A 21,384-nucleotide genomic window follows, 5' to 3' on the forward strand; every position below is an offset into this window, starting at 1 on the left:
GCAATGGTGAAGCTTTAGAATTCTGGCTATTAGAATGGTCAAAATCCAGAACACTGGCAACATCAAAAGCTGACAAGGAAGTGGAGCAACAGGAACTCTATTCACTGCTGATAGGAATGCAAAATAGTATAGCTGCTTTGGAAGACAATTTGTTAGATTTTTTTAAAACTAAGACAATTTGTCAGGAACTAAATGAAAGAAGACACATTCATGCCCAAAAAGTTTAGGTAATATAGAAATTATCTCTTAGTCCACCCTAGGCCACTATAATTTTTTTTTTTTATTTAAGCATATTATGGGAGTACAAAAGTTCAGGTTACATATATTGCCCTTGCCCCCGCCTCCACCTCTGAGTCGAGCTTCAAGCGTGTCCATCCCCCAGACAGTGTGCATCGCACTCATTATGTATGTATACACCCATCCCCTACCCCCCATCTGCCCGACACCCAATTAATGTTATTCCTACATGTGCACTTAGGTATTGGTCAGTGGAAAACTAGGCCACTATAATTTTACAGGAAATTTGAGGTCAAAGCCCCAGTGAGGAACTGCTGTGTCTGCTAATACTCCCTGTACACATATTTCTTCAGTACAGTAACCTCTGAGGGAAAGGATTGAATATACCAAAGCAGATTTTAAATACTCTTGGATGTCCCAGAAAAACTCTTTATAATAGTACCCAAATTTCCCTAAAATCTATCATGATGGTATACATTTCCCTAAAACTTGACCTAATTGAACCACTATAATTTTGTATTTATTTCAGCCTAATCTGCACAAGTAGCAACCACCCTCTAATGTCTGTAAGCAATGGATAAATAATGTTCCTAGCAATTGTTCTTGTTCCGTATCTTCAGTTTCTTCTATTCTGACCCAGTTGCTTTTATCAGATTGCTTCCTCATGGCTACTGACTTTCTGTTCTGTAACCTCATTTACAGTTTATTCTTGCTCCAAAAACTTTGAATGTTTATACTTAACTTCTGGTTTTGCAGCATGGTATTTCATAGTGACTGTAACTTGAACTTAATTCTTCTGGCTCTTTCTACTTTAGATTACCATGAATATGAGAAATATTAAGCCCTTTGGATGAAGTACATTTCCTCCCAAAACAGGAACAGATTCAGACACTGATTATACTTCACCTAATTACTGAATCTTGAATTTCATTCTTGGCTAATCTTTTCTATTCCTCTGCTCACAGAATGTTGTGTTGTTGTTGCTGTTGTTTTATTTTGTTTTTTAATGAATTCTCAGTATTAAATACTGATGTTTTCTCACTCTCACCACATTCCCTACTCCCTGACCCTTTCACTGTTCCTTGAATCCTGGGTTTTCTTAGGCACTTTCTAGTATCAATTATCCTTACTATAGTTTCTAACAAACCAAACTCCAAGGCACAAGAAACCAGGTATGTGAGTGGTAAAAATAATAAAAGAATAATGTATCAGTTAAGTGAGCTGAAGAGGAGACTACAAATTAAGCTATCAGAAGATTGAAGGTTAATTTTATGCAGAAAAAGAAATGATTTATCAAAAAGTGAATCTTACAATTAAAAATAATTTTAATTATTTTAAGAAATTGAGCTGAAGAAAATTGCTATAAGGTTCTATGAATGTTGGCTATAAATAATAAAAAAATCATAGAATAATGTACATATCGATAGGCTATGAAAGAATAGTTCTTAAAACGTGACATTCATAGGGATGTGGTTAGCAGAATTGTTATTAATAATAATATAAAAGAGATTTTAAAAACTCCTTATAATAAATATATTTTACCAAAAATTTCATAACATTCAAAATACTTAGAAAGCCCTAACAATGGTATATTCTATGTAGCTTCATAGATTGTAAATAATCCTTATAAAATGAATATTTTATTCCTATTGATGCACATAACATAGTCACTCGCCATAAAACTATATCCATATACATATGTATATATTTAAACAGACACACACACTGGTTATCAGTATATTGAAATTTCTTATCAGCATACAACAAATTGGTTATCAATATACAACTTTCATTGAAAGTATCCTCTTATATATGTATAAAGCATATAAATTCTAAAGATAGAAAAAGCAAACTCTGGATTCAGAAGATTTGAAGTCAAATCCTAGTTATGTCATTTAATTATGTGGCTTTTGGTAAGTTAATTAACCTCTCTGATCCTTAGTTTCCCTATTTATAAAAATGAGATAAAAATACCTAGCTTATGGTGTTGTAGAGGATAAATTATATACCACATGCAAAATATCTAGCACAGTGCCTGGTACATAGTAGGCACTCGATAAATGTAAGTAAATTTCCTTTCTATTTCCATTGTGTTCTCAAAGCAATATATGATTTAGCATAAAACATTGAATAAATGTTATACATAGAATTATTATTCTTTAATAATCTAAATATTTCTTTATATTTTCAAGCTCTGAGAAGTAGTTTTATATCACTATTACCACTTGCAATAACTAAGAGAAAAATAACATATACATATACAAAGTATAAATATAAAATGGTTGTGGTGTGTTATTAATGCATAACAAAATTATATTTGAACCACATTGTTGTATGACTTTTTTCATATAAAGAAAATCTAAAGTAGAATTTTAATAATATAATGGAGGCTATTTAAGAGAAATTGAAGAAATTCTTACTAATCTACATAAATTATAATTCTAGCATCTTAAATAAAAACATTTCAAAGAAAAGTAATAAAGTAATTATTCTTACATGTTTCCAATGTGCAAGCTTTCCTTTTTTATTAGTTTCAGGCTTGAAAAAGATATCCTTAAGGAGTTTATCTTCATATCCTTTGGTTATGTAAATCCATTTTGTTTCATATCCTCTAATAATTTTTTCCTGCTGTTTTTTACACAAAAGCAAAGGGCTGAATATAAAGGGGAAAAAAACTATTTATTAGTTTCTTGCCAAAATGAGGAAAATGTGAAAATTACTCATGAGTTCACTTACATCTTAGAAAACATGATGGCAAATTTAATGTAATACTGTATATGTTTACATCTTGTGATTATATAATGCTATATAGGGACTAAGCTTTATTCATCAACATTCATCAAGGGATGGATGAGTACTGGGAAATTTCTGCTGCTATGAATCCACAAACAATTCGGTACTTACATCAGGCTATGCATTTTAAAATATAATGGCAGGGAGACCATGACTAAATTTTTTACAGAAACTTAAAGTAACCAATGTGAAGTCTTTTTTTTCCTCCCCAGTTAAGAAGTAACATTTTTTATTGTGGTAAAAATTTTATTACTGCATCATGAAAAGTATTTGTACTACATTACAAATACTAGAAAAATACTCTAGGTCAGTACTGTCCAACAGAATATATGCCACAAAATAATTTTAAATTTTCTATAGCCACACTAAAAAAAGATAAAAAGAAATAGAGAGTAATTTTAATATTATGCTTTATTTAATCCAATATGTATAAAATATTACCCAATAAATGGCATCTACAAGGTAACATCATACTTAACAATAAAACACTAAATATTTTCCCACTAACATCAAAAACAAAGAATGTCCTTCTTTCACTAAATCTATTCAATACTGTACTAGAACTCCTACTTGGTCCAATAAAGCAATAAAAAGAAAACCAGAGATCAGACTCACCTTTGAATATAGATGCAAAAATTCTAAATATTTATGAAAATAATCCATCAATGTAAGCAAAGAATAGTAACACTATGATCATGTATTGCAAAACTAATTATATCAACAAATTAGTGAAGTAAAAAGGTATGATTATATAAATAGATACAGAAAAATTATTAGATAAAATTTAGCAACCAATATTTGTTTAAAAATGTTTGTAAGAGTGGATAAAAACAAACAATATAATATCACGGAGATGATTTACCAAAGATCAGTACCATCAATTCTTTATGATAAAATACCAAAGTCATTTGAAGTAAAATGATGAACAAAGTAGAAAGTTTACTGTTACCACTATTATTCAGTAGCAGAAGTAAAAAAAAGTAAACAATGAAAGAAATCTTCTCACTTCTCAGATATTTTAAGTGGGTCTTATCTATTTATTCCTTCATTCAGAATATTTTTATTGATGACCTACAAATTAGGATAAAATGTAGGAAGAGAATACAATTTATAATGATATAAATAAGACAGAACTTTTTCTCTCTCACTATGACTAGCCTAGGCTGGTAAGATAGTTCTGTTGCATAAAGGCACTCAATATTGCTTCAACACACCCAAAAGCACTGCCATTAAGCCACATGATGAATGCATTTTACCCCATGGAAAAAAGAAGACATGAAAACATAGGGGGCACAATAACCATTTAAGCATGTGAAGAAGAAATTGTACTCATTACTTCTGCTCACTTTCAAATGCAACAAAAAATGTAGTCAGAAGAAACAGCCACAAGAGAAATTGTTGATAGTATTTCTAGTGGTCAGCCAATTACCAAAAGAAAGAAAAATAATGGATATTCAGAGGAAAAGTAGTATAATAATCTGCAAATTCCCAATATGTGCCCTATGATGAGAAAAAAGTCCCTAATACCATAAAGCTTACATTCTCTAGTAAGCGGAGATAGATCATATAGAAATAAAACACAAAATATATAATAAGCAAATTGTTTTCTACATAGGCTGTCTGGGGTAGTATTGCTAAGAAGGGACAAGGTACAGTGGGGCATCTCAGAAAAACATCCTTGTCAGACAAAACATCAAGTGCAAAAGGCCAGGCAGAAGTATTCTTAGTGAAGCAAGACCACATTTGGCATGTCTAAAGAACAGAAAAGTCACTAAGATGGAAATACGTTGCAGAGTTTTGAGCAGAAGAGTGAATTTGGAATGGATTATGTTGGAGAAATGATTTCTGGAAAAGAGAGCTGAAGAATTCTGTGAAACCTCTCCCCAATGAACAACCAAAAGTCATAAAAATTATTTTTAAAAAAGTTAAAGATCTCTGAAAATTGTGCAAAGGGCATATAGAAAATGAATAATTATTTAATCAGGAAAATCTATTGTCTTAGTATTAACAGTGAGAATGTTTGTCATTTAAACCATAACTTTCTCTCTTCTTCTCTTTCTTCCTGCCCCCACCCCAGTTTAGCATGATAGAAGTTCTACTCTGAGTAGGTACAGTCAAGAACACAGGATGCCTCTCCTACTAGGTCCCAGTTGAGGGACACAGTAGTATCTCCCTCAAAAGAACAGGAACCTGTATATCTCATACCCCTATCCCAGCTCCATGTTTCAGAAGCATTATGCCAGGCAAGAATCGCTGAGAGACCTGGGGCTTTCTTCCTCCCTTAAGCTCCTACTGATAGGACAGAAGGTGTAACCGAGGTGCAATAAATAGGTAGAGAATACTGGAGTCCTGATGGCTCTTAGCCCAGCTCACTTGTAGGGAAGAGATTCCATGCTAGGTGAGGCAAGCTGAGAAGACTAGAGGCTTCTGTCAAAATATATTTATAAAAAACTAAAAGAAATTACAGCTTAAAACAATGAAACAGATTAATTCTCCAAGGTAGAACTTTTTCTACAGCAGGTAGTACTTAATATTAGAAAAATTTGGTAGTACAGAAAAAAGACCAAAAAGAAAAATCAGTACAGTGCCCTATACCTGGAGCTCTTGCCCTTGCTCCACTGAAACTAAGGTAATAGAGTTTTACTCTGTCCTTTTGTGACTCTGGAAAAATGAGATAATATATTAAAGAATATTATCATGGCCTGAAATTTGAAGACTAGAAAGTCAGGTAGTAACTCCAGCAATTTCAGAAAAAAAAATTAAAATTTTTCTCTGTGGGATTAAATAGCAAAGTAAATTATTAGATTAATTATTAGTTTACAACTCAATACACAGGTACTATTAATAAAAATATTAGATGATCTTTTAAAAGTTTGAGTCCTCGAAGTTTGCTGTTAATTACCTGGATTCAATAGAAAACTATAGACGTGAGCATCAAAATTCAAAGGAAGTGTTGATCACAATAATTTTTCAATGAGAAAGAACATAATACACTTAGAATGCTTTCAAAATGTCTCCAAAATATTATCTACAAAGAGCTTTAAATTTACATATTAATGAAAATTTCAAGCACTTATGTAAGTATTAAGGTATTATGGTAATATGTAATGTACCATTAATAAGTTATAAAATGCATAAGCATGAAAAGCAAAACTTATAAAGACCCATAATTCAAACAGTTATTATTTTAAGAGAATACAATGTCCTGTACTTAGTCTTTAGGTCTATTTGTCCCCAAAAGAAAATGATAAGTTACAATATAGTGCCACATTTCAGTTCTTTTCTACTGTAAAACAAAGAGAGGTATATTAAATTATTGAAAAAAATAATCATCATAATCAGTAAAAAAAATCATCATCTTTAGAATATTTGTAAATCGAAATATTTGAAATTGAAGGTAACCCAGAATCAATGATAAAAGGTAACTTTCCAGGTAACTTTGACAGTGGTTGAAAGTAAAAATGCAGATAGATATAAAAGGTGTATATATTTTATTATAATACAATTAGAAATATTAGTTATCCACATAGCCTTTAAGTGGCATCTCAAACCACATTTACTCATGTGGCTCATTCCATTAAATAATGACTTTACTTAATAATAACAAGAGTCTCATGTAGAAAGTATGAAGGAAAGATAAGCAAATTTTCATAGGCTTTGTTTTATTATATGTATTAGTACTATTACTAGCAGCAATAATATAAAATGAATATTGTCTTCATAACAATAATATACTGTATCATTGAAAATCATTAGAATCAGTAGTACAATAATAAAAATATAATTTTATATACCCATTGACCTGGCAAATCAAATTCTAGAAACTGTTTCTAATGACATTATAATGAGTATATAAATATATAAATTTATGGCGTTTTTTACCTAGTTTTTTAATAATTTAGAGAAAATAAAAATAATATTAATGTCCAACAAGGGAGAGCTTACCTAAATAGAATATACCCATTCAAAGGAATGAGTGCAGCTATTAAAAATTATGGAATAATATTTAATACTGCAGAAAATGTGAACAAGCCTATTAGAAAATAACAGGCATCTTTTTTTTGGTAAAAAAATTGCACATATATACAACATATGTATGCATTTATTAAAAAATGTACAAACTCATACAATTATCAATCAGTACTATTCCCTCTCTTTTTGCCCAACTGACCACTAATATATTTGGTTCCATATTTTTCCATTGCTCATATGAATATAAACTTTGTTCTTGTTTTATATAAACACAGAAGTTTGTTAAATGTATATTTTTGTAGATTGCTTTTCTATCTTAATACATTACTGAAATCTTCCAAGTTAAATAGATCTTAGAACTCATATTTTTTTAACAACTGCATAATATCTTATACTATCTCTGTACCTGTTTTCAACAAAGGACACATAAGTTTTTCAAGGTTTTTTCCACTACAAATAACATAATCTTTCTCTCTGTCTCTCTCTCACTAACACACACAAACACACATTTTATTTTTGTAGTATAAGTTTCAAGAAGTGTTATTGCTGGTGTAAGAATGTATTAATCAGGATTCTCTAGAGAAATAGAACCAATAAGAAATAAATATATAAATAGAGAGAAAGAGATTTATTTTAAGGAATTGGCACACACAATTGTGGAAGCTGGCAAGTATGAAATCTGTAGAAGAACAGGCCAGCAGGGGAGAGTTGATGTTGCAGTCTTGAGTCCAAATTTGCAATTTGAAAATTCAGGCAGGGTTTCTATGTTGCAGTCTTGAGGCAGAAATCTTTCCGAAAATCTCAGTCTTTACACTGAGACCTTCAATTGACTGAATGAGGTCCACCCACGTTATGGAGGGTAATCTGTTTCACACAAAATCTATGGATTTAAATGTTAATCACACCTTAAAAATACCTTTACAGCAACATCTGTACTGATATTTGACCAAACAACTGAATACTATAGCCTAGCCAAGCTGACATGTCAAATTAACTATTACAAATAGTATAATACTTTTTTTTATTAACTTTAATGAAAATTGTCATTTTGTGTAATACTCAACAGTAATAAAATTCCCCTTCCCTTAAATCCTCGTAAAAACTATTATCCCACTTTTAAATTTTTTGTCAGTCTATTAGGGGAAAATGGTAACTCACTGCTGTTTCAATATGCCTATTTTTGAGTATTAATGAAGTTAAAGATTTTTTTCATATATACATTGGTAACTGATATTTCTTCTTCAATGAGTTGTCTACTCACATCCTTTGCTCATTTTTTTCTATTTGAATAATTTTCCTTTGCTCAACTACTTTATATGAGCTCTTTATATGTTAACATTCTTTGATTTGTATAGACAGGTTCCTTTGAATGCAGCTAAATATATTTTATCCATTTATACTTACTTAACAAAAAGTCTCCCCCACATCAAGGTTACAAAAATTTTCAGCTGAATTACCTTCTAAAGTTTTACATTTTATGCTTTAACTTGTTTGAAATATATTTTTGTATATGATATGCAATAGGGAAACTGGATGATTTTGTTCAGAAGATAAACAATTTTGCCACCATTAATTATTAAATAAATCATCCCTTCCCCATTAAATCAATATAACACTCCTATAATACTTTGAGTTTCCCTTATATATAGAAATCTTTTTAGGGACTCTTTATTTTGTTCATCTGAGTTTCTCTATCCCTGTGCCAATACAGCCAAATATTGATTACTGTGACTTGATAGTAATTTTTAATATTTGGGAAGGCATTTTCTTTCACTTGTTTCTTGCCTACTCTAAAGCATTTGTTTTTTTCCTCAGGAACTTTAAAAGCGTATTTCCCAGTATCTCTACAAAAGCAGGATTCTAGTTAGAATCACTTTAAGTCAAAATATGAATTCAAAAAGGATAGTTATTTGTGTTATACTAAATTCCCACCCAGAAAAATGGTACTTATATATTTGTTTAGGTCTCATTCTTTGATAAGAAGTTATTATTTTCTTCACATAGGCCCTTTATTTTTTGTATGCTGTTTCTTAAATGTTTTCCAATTTTATTACTATGTTAATTAGGACTTTTTTTCCCATTTCTATGCAATTGGGATTTTTTTAGTATAAAGAAAAAAACATCCATTTTTATATATGAGCATTTTGTATCCAGAGACCTATCAAACAAATATATTAACTCTATTAATCTCGTTGGTTTATGATGCATATAAATACATCATACACAAAAATCATTTCATTTTTATTTTAAAACTGTGGCCAGATTTATTTTATTTTTTAAAGCATTAACTTAAAACTCCAAAACAATGTTAAAAATGTGGTGTTTGTATTTTATTAATTCTAAAAGTTCAAAATATAGGGTTATGGTATTCAATAAATACCCCAGTATTATTTTATTATTTTTATTATAAATGCTAATTTTATAAAATTAATTTTAGACACTCATTAATATGATCAGAGTTTTTCCATTAATTAATTATATTGATAAGTCCCTGCCTATTATCCCTCTGTTCCTAGAATAACCCTTATTTAATCATGATTTATTAAACTTTTCATGTATTGCTAGATGTTATGATTCATCATGTTTAATTTTTATGTTTACACATATTCCTGATACTGGAAAAGAATTTTCATTTTCAGTACCCTGTCATATGTTAGAATTAAAATTATATCAACCTTTATAAAATGAACTGCTGTTTTAAAAATTTTTCTATGTGCAAGAATAGTTTAAACAATAGTATAACCTATTTTGCTAAACATTAGATAGACTTCAGCAATAAAACCTTCTAGAAATATTGTCTTTTTTCAATTGTAGTTCTTTGTTCTACTGTTTGTTTATTGGTCTATAGAGATATTATATTCATCTTGGGCAATTTTGACAGTTTGTATTTGCTTAGATATCATTCTTCTGGTAATTAAGTACCATCCAACCTTTTTCATGTCCTGGCAAACAAATAAAATGATATTGTTTACTAGTGAAAATAAACTGAGCTACTTGTGGCTGGAAGTGAACTGCCAAAAGATGCAGAGGATTATGGTTGACCCAGGCTTGCCCTGACTGCTAACTCATAACCCCTTACAGATATGTCAATATGACACAGTAAACTGTTCAGAGGTTTTGCTCTAGATTTTAAAATTTCATAGTCTCACATATTAGTCATTTATAAGTTTCAACCTTATTTGCAAATGTGGTATTAGCTTCCTTCTTATTATTTTTCTCAAATATTTTTTCTGGGCTGGGCCTATTTCATTAGTCTTTTCAGAGAATAAGCACTTCTTATATAATACAATCATTATTTCCTAGTTTTAGGTTTTTGCTTAGCTGCTAACTGTATTGATTTCCAATTCCAACTTTTAATATTTATTTTAGTTCTTTTAAGTTTAAAAAGCCCTAAACCTTCTTATAAATATATAATTTCATCCATATTCTAGTTGCCTTAGATGAAAACGACACAATACTTTTTGATTTTTTTAAATTTTACATTTAAATTTTTAATTGATACAGGAAATATTTATGGAAGTACTTCTTAATTTCCAGGGAAATTTGGGTATCTTTTAATGAGGTGTTTCTAATTTTATTGGAGAAAGAATATTTGAACTCCAAATATCACTTCTTAAAAAATGCAAGACTCAAGACTTCTATAATGGCTTAGCAGCTCCTCTCTCCAAAAAGTAATTCTAAAACTGGACACAATTGTCAATAATTACTGTTTTAAAACTAGAAATTGATGAAAGGCACACAACAAAATGAAAAGCTTTTCTTGAAGAAAATGTATTAAATGGCAATAAGGACACTGGAGAGTTTGTAGCATTTTAGCCTGGTGCTGTTCCTGCCATTAGCAGCTGTCCTTCTCCTTCACCATTGCTAACTACTTAATGCAAAAGTATTACATTACCATGGCATAGCAGACTGAGAGGACTGACACCTTCAGAGCTGTAGAGGGATGACTTTATTTGGAGCAAGAATAGGGTGTTGTGAAAACAATAACTATCTCAGTGGCAAGCAACCAGGGAAGTCCAACAATGCAGTTAGCCTGAAGTTTTTATATGGAGTGGAGCAAACAATAAACTAATAGATAAGCTAGATAATAAACATGGAGATGTGAGGTGAGAGATCTCCTAAAAGAGCCTTAATAAGATGCCACATAACTCTTTTGGTCTTGAAGTCTGTGTGCCTGTACACTGCTCAGGAGAAACTGGAGAGCTTCCTAGCAAGCTAATCATACCTAGCTGAGCATGAACATTGCAAACACAGACAGTAAAATCCAGGACAGATCTGAAAAATGACTGAACTATGAATGCATTCTCCAAATGTACACAGATCTATCAGTAAAGAATGGAAGACTTAATGGCTCAAGGAGTTTAAACACAACCTCTGACCAATCATTGTTTGATCACTAAGATATACAGGCCCAGCAGTGATCCTCTAGGAGACCAGGCCTAAAAAATAATAGCTATTATAGTAAACAAAACTGAGTTAAGATATCAGTAGCTTCACACTCTGGGTAAAACAGACTACACAAAAATATTTCAAGTAAAACAATAAACAAATACACAGCAACCAAGAATCACCACTGGATGACTTGAAATCAGCATCTAAAATTGCTTTGATATATATATTAACTAAAATGTCCAATGTGAGTTAATGCATATGTTAATAAGCTTGATTTAGCCATTCCACATGTATGTGTATTTCAAAATACCATGTTATACATAGTAAATATATACAATTTTGGCTATCAATTTAAAAAATAAAGTAAAAAAATAAGAAATAAGTAAAATGTCCAACTTCAATTAAAAAAGTATTATGCATGCAAAGAAACAGAAAAATGTGACCCATACACAAGAAATAAAAGCAGTTGGTGGAAACTGCATCCAAGGAGGCAAAGATGTTAGACCCAGCAGATGAAGGTTTCAAATAACTATGATAAATATGTTCAAAGAACTAAAGCAAACCACACTTAAAGAATTAAAGGAAAGTACTTTATGACTGATCAGTTATAGAATATCAATAATGAAATAAAAATTATTTTAAAATAACCAAATGAAGATCCTAGAATTGATAAATACCATAAGGCAAATGAAAAATTTATTAGAAGGGTTCACCACAAATCAAGAACATATTTATATATTAATAACCATCAAGCTGAGGGTCAAATCAAGAACACAATACCATTTACAATATCTGCAAAGAAAACAAAATACCTAGGAATATACTTAACCAAGGAGGTGAAAGAAAGGAAAATTATAAAACACTGATGAAAGAATTCATAGATGACAAACAAATTTAAAAATATCTCATGCTCATGGATTGGAAGAATCAACATTGCTAAAATGGCCATACTATTCAAAGTGATTTACAGATTCAACATAATTCCCATCCAAATGCCAATGTCATTTTATATAGACCTAAAAAAAAATAATCCTAAACTTCATAGGGAACAAAAAAGACCCTGAATAATCAAAGCAAACTGAACCAAAAAGAACAAATCTGGAGGCTGCATATTATCTGATTTCAAATTATACTAAAAATCTATAGTAACCAAAACAGCATGGTACTGGTATAAAGTCAGAGACATAGATCAATGGAACAGAATAGAGAACCCAGAAATAAAACCATATAGCTACAACCAACTGATTTTTGACAAAGGAGATGAAAACATACACTGGGGAAAGAAGGAATGCCCTAATCAATAAATAATGCTGGGAAAATTAGAAGCTATAGTAGAAGAATGAAACTGAATCCCTATCTCTCACCACATACAAAAATTAACTGAAAGTGGATTGAAGACCTAAATGTAAGTCCTGAAACCATAAAAACTCTGGAAGAAACTACAGGAAAAACTTTTCTAGACATTAACCTTGGCAAAAAATTTATGATTATAACCTTAACGGCAAAAACAGCAACAATAAAAATAAATAAATGGGACTTAATTAAACTAAAAAGTTTCTGCATAGCAAATGAAGTTATCAACAGAGCAACAGAGTAAACAGACAATTCACAAAATAGGAGAAAATATTCTCAAACTATACATCTGATAATGGCTAATATCTATAATCTACAAATAACTCAAACAAATCAGCAAGAAAAAAAACAACCTCATTAAGAAATGGGCAAAAGATATAAGAGTTTTTTCAAAAGAAGATATACAAATAACCAACAAATATATGAAAAAATGCTCTACATCTATCAAAAATGCTCAATATCACTAATCATGAGGGAAATGCATATAAAATCACAATGAGTTAGCACCTAGCAGAATGGTTATTATGGTTATTATTTAAAAAATCAGAAAACAATAGATGTTAATGTGGATATAATGAAAAGGAAATGCTTATACATTGTTGGTAGGACTGTAAAATTAGTAAAACTTCTATGAAAAAGTGTACAGAGATTCCTCAGAGAACTAAAAGTAGACCTACAATTCAATCCAGCAATCCCACCATTGTGTATCAGTCATTACATCAAAAAGACACCTGTGCTGAATGTTTATCACAGCACAATTCACAACTACAAAGATATGGAATCGACCTAAGTGCCCATCAATTGATGAGTAAATAAAGAAAATGTGGTATGTGTGTACACACATACACACACACACACACACACACACACCCATGGAGTGCTACTCAGCCATAAAAAGGAATGAAAAACTGTCTTTTGCAGCAACTTGGATGGAACTGGAGACCATTATGCTAAGTGAATTATCTCAGGAATGGAAAAACAAACACCATATATATTTGGTGTTCCACTAATAATTGGGAGCTAAATGATGGGTACATATGGTCCTAAAGTGGTATAAAGAACATTGGAAATGAATTGTACCCCCATAATATTCTGAAATAAAAAATATAATCGAAAACAAAACAAAACCAAAAAACTTACCTATCAGGTACAATATGTACTATACTGGTGATGAGCACACTAAAAGTCTTGACCTCAGCACTATATAATTCATCCATGTAACAAGAACACTTATACCTACTAATATTTTGAAATAAAAATTATATTTAAAAAAGAAACAACAGTATGAAAAATAGGCATGTTCATATACTTCACTACAAATTATAAAACCTAACTAAATTTATTTTCCTTTGAAAGAAAAATAGAAACTGAACTGGTAAAACAGAGTCAGTGAAGTTGAAGATAGGTCAGTATAGATTATTCAATTTGAAGAACAGAAAGTAAAAGGATGAAGAAAAATGAAGAGAGCCTCATAGTTCATGGATCATCATTAGGTATGCCAACATATATATCACAGGAATCCCAGGAAGAGAAGAGAATGAAAAAGGTATAGAAAAAATATTTGAAGACATACTGGCAAATACACCAAATTTCATGAAAGAAAAAAAAAAAAAACCATGAATATCCAAGAAGATTAATGAATCCCCAAAAGAGAAAATACAAAGAAATTGATACCTAGACACATCATAGCTAAATTGTTGAAAGTCAGCAACAAACAAAACTCTTCAAATTAGTACAAACAAGAAAATCACTATAAGATTAGCAGCTGGTTATTCAGAAAAAACAGAAGTTCAAAGTCCTAAAAGGAAAAACTGTCAGAGAAGAATTCTATCTCCAGCAAAACTACCCTTAAAAAATAAACACCAAAACAAAATAAACAAAAAACATTCTCAGATAAAGAAAAACTGAGAATTTGTTACTAGAAGATCTGCTTTATAAGAAATTTAAAAAATAATCCTTCAGGTCAAAAGGAAGTGACATCAAACAATAATTCAAATTCACATGATGAAAGTAGTACCAGTAAAGCAATTACAGAGGTAATTATAAAATATAAATGAATGTAAAAATATACTTTCTCTCTTCTCCTTAAATATACATATAATAGCTCAATATACAATAATGGCACATCCAAGATATTATAATAGGTGGTAGAACATGGAGCTATATTAAGGGTAGGAAGTGATATCAGATGGTAACTTGAATTTACAGGAAGAAATAAATGATAGAAATTGTAAATGTGTAGATTAATTTAAAACAGTATATAACTATATATTTTCTCCACTTAATATCTTTAAAAGGCACACTGTTACATAAAGCAATAATTATCATATATGTTGTTTGGCTTATATAATATATATTATAGATTTTTTATATATATACACATATATATACACCAACAATAGGGCAAAGAAAGGCAGAGGGATTTGAGCTACATTCAGGCAAATCTCTATATTTTACTAGAATAAAGTTAGTACTAATTTTAAGTAAAATGTAATGAGATTCACATGATAATACATAGAGAAAACACTGACAAAATGACAAAAAAACGCAGTTATCAAATCAACAAAGGAATCAATGTGACACTAGAAAATACTTATTTAATATAAAAGGATGTGGTAAAGGAGGAATATAGGAAAAAATACATATGATATACAAAAAGAAAAATGGTGGATGTAAATCCAGCTACATAAATAATAACATTAAATGTGAATGGCTTAAACACTCCAATTAAAAGACAGATATTTTCAGATTAGATTACAAATAACAAAAAATAAATTCTAACCACAAGCTGTCTCCAAGAGAAACTGTAGAATTCAAAGAGCTCTCAATAAATTTAAAAGAATTGAAATTAATAAAGTATGTTCTCTGAGCATGGTAGAATTAAATTAGAAATAAACAATAAAATGAAATTTGTGGAATTGAAATATATTTGGAAATTACATAATTATTTCTAAATGACCCATGGGTCAAGGAAGAAATCAAAAAAGTAACTATAAAATATTTGAATAGAATGAAAACACAACATATCAAAATTTATGAGATAATAGCTAAAGCAGTGGTTAGATGGAAACTTACATCTATAAATGGTTGTACTATAATAGAAGTAATTAATATCTTAAATCAGAATCTAGGTTTCCACTTGAGAACTTAGGGGAAAAAAGAGTGAAGCAATCCCATATTAACATAATGAAAGGAGTAAAGATTGGAGAGGAAATTAATTAAATAGAAAACTAGAGAAATAGTAGAGAAAATCAATGAAATAGTTTATTCCTTGAAAATATCAACAAAAATGACAAACTTCTAGGTAGGCTAAGTAAAAAAAGAGAAGTCATAAATTACTAAAAAAAAATAAGACAGTACATTACTCATGATTTTACAGATACTAAAAGAATCAAGAGAAAATACAAGAAACAGCATTATGCCAATAAGTTGGAAAATTAAGATGAAGTGGAAAAATTCCTTAAAGGACACAAATTACCAACTAACTTAAGAAGAAATAGAAAATCTAAATAGATCTATAACAAGTAAAGTAACTAAATTCATAATTTAAAATATGCCCATAAATGAAAGCTCAGGCCCGCATGGCTTCACTGGTGAATTCTACCAAACATTTAAGGAATAAATAGTGCCAATCTTTCACACACTCTTCCAGAAATAGAGGAAGAAACACCTCAATTCATTCTATAAGACTAAGCTGTTTTGCCAGTATTCTAGATGGTGGCTTCACAGCAAGTTTTCATAGAACAGCAGTGGGCATCTTTCCAAGGGACCTCTCCAGCACCCTAATAGGCGGCTTACCAGCAATTTCAAGAATATTGAATCATATAAGAATCCATGAAGAATAAATCCATCCTGCTAATTCTAATTCAATATATATTAGAAATAGCAGAAATTCCTCAGAGTTTTCATTTATGCGGTTGGCATTATTCCTTATTTTGAGCACTAATGAGTTCTAAATATCTTCTTACCCACCACTCACAATTTTTCTTTTACTTTGGTTATTCTAGTCTATTGGTAAGAGGCAGGTTGGGAAGCCTGTCCTTAGTCATTATTTTTCCTAATTGTAAATGCAAAATTCCCCTATTCTTCATTCTTTCCCTTCTCTTTACTACCATTCAGTGGAAATTGTTAAGACTGAAGTGGAAAACTATTTTAGTTCATTTGCATACTATAACTCAAAATCATAGATAGTTAAATAGGAAATTATTAAAGTCTTATTTTCCAATCCTGATTCTGGTTCTTTATTTATATCTTCAAGCACTAAACAAGTTATTGTTTTCCTGTCATGTGTTGAAAATATCTTGAGCATTTTCAAACTGTTGTAATATTTGTGTCTGTTTCTTGCATTCATGATTGTTTCTGTTTTCAACTATCAGCTTCTAAGGGGCAGCAGACAGGTCTTTACAATCGCATATACTTAATAGATCATATATCTAGTATAATTACAGGGGAAAATCCATCTTCTCTTTAAAAAATTTTATTCACTCCTATTTGATTTGAAACTTTTTAATTAAATAATCAACCTAACAAAACACAATAGTTTGCATACTAAATTGCTACTGCAGATTTTATATAATCAAAAACTTTGAATCAACTGTAAACATCTATATGTAAAATCTAACTTAACCCATTAACTATGGACTTATGGTCACTTTATGGAAAAAAACAAAAAGGTAGAACTTGACTTCAAACTGTCCAGGGGAAAGAAAGGAAGGAAGGAAGGAAGGAAGGAAGGGAAGAAGGGAGGGAGGGAAGAAGAAAGAGAAAAAAAGAAGCAGTTAAAGAGGAAGGAGTGAGGACTGGTTACTATATATGCAATTGCATAAATTAAAATCTTTAGGGTCATCCATTGTGTGTTTCTTTTTCCTACCACAACCACTGCTACCCAAGTGTTCACCAAATTCTCTATATTGTGCTGATAAATGCCTTTTCTTCAATCCCTACAAGTATATTTTAATCCAAGCCCTTAATAACTCAAACTATTTTAGTGACTTAAGCTTGCTGCCTTTAGCCTTCCCTTTTCCACATACTTGTAGAATAACATCTGATTATATCTCTTCTGTGCTTAAACACTTATAATGGCTTAATACCACCAAAAAATGGGGTGACATTTCTTGATACGAATACTGAAGAAAAGGAAAAACTTAATGTCTTATAGAATTCAGAGATAAAATTAAAATATATGCCAGAAATAACATAAAAGTTGAGAGGGAGATTGAGCGTAATTAGTATTCTAAAGTCTTTATGTGGTCAAGGAAAAGACTTCAGGTACTGATTAAATTCACACTCTATTAAAGTTATTAAATATATTTTAATTGCCAGCTTAACCACTTCAAGAATGGAAATATAGAGAGTATCTTCCAAAATAGTAGAAGGGGAGAACAGGAAACAACAAAAAGTCAATCCCAAAGGAGGCAAGAAAGATAAGGGAGAAAATTGTCAGAGCTGGAGGAACAAACTAAAACCAAAAAAATAACACAACGCATTTAATACCCAAAATATTGGGAATAGCATTTACTATAAACAGTACAAATATTATAGTTAACATAAATATTATCAGACTGGGTTAAAAAATAAATTTTATGTTATTTGTAATATATATGAGATAAATATACAGAAGATATATAACAAAATAGATAAAAAATAAATCCCAAGCTAAAACTAACCCCAAAATAACTAGTGTAGATATAATATCTAATAAAGTAAACTTTAAGTGATAAAGACCAAGATCATTGGTGAAAAGAGGGCCATTTCACAAAGATAAAGGTTCAACTACCAGATTTACATAATTTAATTTGTTATATAAATTATAAATATATAAAGCAAAATTTGATGTAACTGTAATGAAATAAATATACATCTACAATCAGAATGAGAGATGTTAATAAACTTCTCTCAGTAATTGACAAAATAAGTAAGGAATAGAAGACTTTAATAACACCTAACCAATGACCTAATGAAAATATAAAGACTATCCCAGACAATTACTGCAGAGCTCTTTTTTTCCCCAGCACATGTGAAAGTGTGGGTCATAAAGCAAATCCCAATAAAACTCAAATTCAAAGGACTGAAATCATATAGAGAATATTTTCCTATAACAATACAATTAAGCTTATTTCCCCACCCTAAGATATATTCGCACCAAATAAATCATTATCATATCTACTTGAAATGTCCTTCCTTGCCTCAATAGTTTTACACATGCTATACTTTGACTAGAATTAAACCATTCACCACTAATCCCACCACCCTGGCACCACATTCTTTCCCATGAAAAAACATACATACATCATATTATATACTTGCTGAAATTTTAATATTTTAAAACACTCAGATCGTGTAACACCTCCTCTGTGAAGTTGTCCACGATGCCCTCACCCAACTAGAATTAATTTTGTGCCCTGAAAGTCAGCTGAATATTTTCTACTATAGTATTCATTATAACAGATAAAATATTGTGCTTTTTGCCTGTCTCCCCAACTAAATTATTAATACTATCTTCTTATGATTAGGAATCCTAATTTGCCTCCTTTTGTATTCCCAACACCTAAAGTACTTAAGACACAGCAAGCAAATAATATATGAACATCACGGAACTGTGTTTCTTTTGGCTGCCAAGATGTTCAGAACTAAATTTGTAGCTCAACTCTTGTTGTCTATTCTAATTTATATCCTCCATAATAAATTAAAAAATATATATTGTTCTATTTGTACATAAACAATATATGATACTTAAATTTCTTAATAATACATGGCAGATTATCAATTGAAAATTCACATAAACTAATGATTCTATAAATAAGCATGGTTAGGTGCCAATATTGGAAACATCTATAAAATGTGGTTTAATATTCTACACCAGAGTATAACTATGGCTTTTACAAGAAAAAAAAAATTCAGTTTGCTTCCATAGTCACAAAAGTAGTAGCTAGAAAATATGAATGGCCAGATATGTTGATTAATTTCTACACATTTAAATCTCTAAATGTAATGCATTGAACACACCAATGTAGACATTATTTAAAATATTTATCAAGTATTTGGTATTTTTAAAATGTGGTTAATTTAACATAAAACTTTCTATTAATATGTATAAGTATGTATTTGTTATATATTTGGTTTGATAAAAGAATTTCTTTTAACTTTAACAAACATTTTGTCACTTTCATCCAAAATTATGAGTTACATAAAACTAAGAACAAAAATCTTAAATAAAGTTACACTAGTTTGGTAAAATGTTGGGTTCGTTTTGTTGCTTTATGAAAAATTTGCCTAGTCCACTACTGTTTTCCACTATTAAGGATACAGAGGATATAAACTCAAAAGCAGTTTCATCATTTAATCCTGGAGAGAGTAAACTGAGAGTTACCAGATTTTTCCCTAAAGAATTCTAATTCTTTTTCAAGGCTGTACAATTTCTTTATCATTTATGCTTTGATGGACATTTGGGTTGTTTACATATCTTGGCAATTATGAGTAATGCTGCAATGAACATGGGTGCACAGATATCTTTATAAGGTTGTGATTTCATTTTCTTTGGGTATATACCCAGAAGAAGGATTTCTTGGTCATATGGCAGTTCTATTTTTAATTTCTTTAGGAACGTCCATACTGTTTTCCACAATGGCTGCACCAATCTACATTCCTACCAATAATATCACCAACACTTTCACTCTACTAAAAAATATTGTTTCTCAAGTTCTTAGTTATCCTATCAAATGAAATAATAAAATCCATGTATTACTCAGGAATTATCAAAGCTCCAATTTAGGAATGATCTCCTCCCAAAAGTGTTTACCTACCTTCAAAAAGCAAAATTAATCACATCCATACCCATGGCACTCCAATCAAGGAAATGCTACACTGTAATGTGGCTTTCTGACTTTGTAAAGTAGGTGGCCAAACTGTCCTGAAAGTAGGTAGCCAAAGCCTATCCAAAAGTCACAAACACAAAGTTTGTTGTTAAAGTAGTTTAAATGTCAGTGTCATGTGCTGTGTACAATTTGATTTGAATTTTGTATTTTTTAAAGGACACACTTGTGTCTGGAATGGCCACAAATGCTTGCTTAAAGAGCTAAAAATAGAAATAACATTTGATCCAGCAATAGCACTATTAGACATCTACTCAGAAGAACAAAAGACATTCTATAATAAAGACATCTGCACTCAAATGTTTATGGCAGCACAATTCACTATTGCAAGGATGTGGAAACAACCCAAGTGCCCGTCAATCCATGAGTGGATTAATAAAATATGGTATATGTATACAATAGAATACTACTCAATTACAAAAACAATGGTGATCTAGCACCTCTTATATTTTCCTGGATAGAGCTTGAGCCCTTCCTCCAAAGTAAGGTATCACAAGAATGGAAGAATAAGCACCACATGTACTCGCCATCAAATTGGCACTAACTGATCAACATTAAGGTGCTCACATGGTAGTAATATTCACTAGGGGGCTGGGGGATGGGGGTGGGTAAACTCATAACTAATGGACACGGTAAGCATTGTATGAAGGAAAGGGCACGCCTCCAACCCTGGCTTGGGTGAGGCAAAGACATAACATGTAACCAAAATATTTGTACCCCCATAATATCCTGAAATAAAATAAATAAATAAATAAACAAACAAACA

At 30.6% G+C, this 21,384-nt stretch overlaps 1 protein-coding gene across 1 annotated transcript in view; it reads right to left on the reverse strand.

Moving 5' to 3' along the window:
• LRRIQ3 (leucine rich repeats and IQ motif containing 3) overlaps window positions 1–21,384 on the reverse strand; it is a 134,606-nt gene that overhangs the window by 80,833 nt on the left and 32,389 nt on the right. The window contains exon 5 of the mRNA XM_069478076.1: window positions 2,734–2,890. Coding sequence (XP_069334177.1) covers window positions 2,734–2,890 — 157 coding nt within the window. The remainder of the gene's footprint in view (window positions 1–2,733; window positions 2,891–21,384) is intronic.

This window comes from Eulemur rufifrons, chromosome 8 (assembly GCF_041146395.1).
Source record: "Eulemur rufifrons isolate Redbay chromosome 8, OSU_ERuf_1, whole genome shotgun sequence".
NCBI classification, from domain to species: domain Eukaryota; kingdom Metazoa; phylum Chordata; class Mammalia; order Primates; family Lemuridae; genus Eulemur; species Eulemur rufifrons.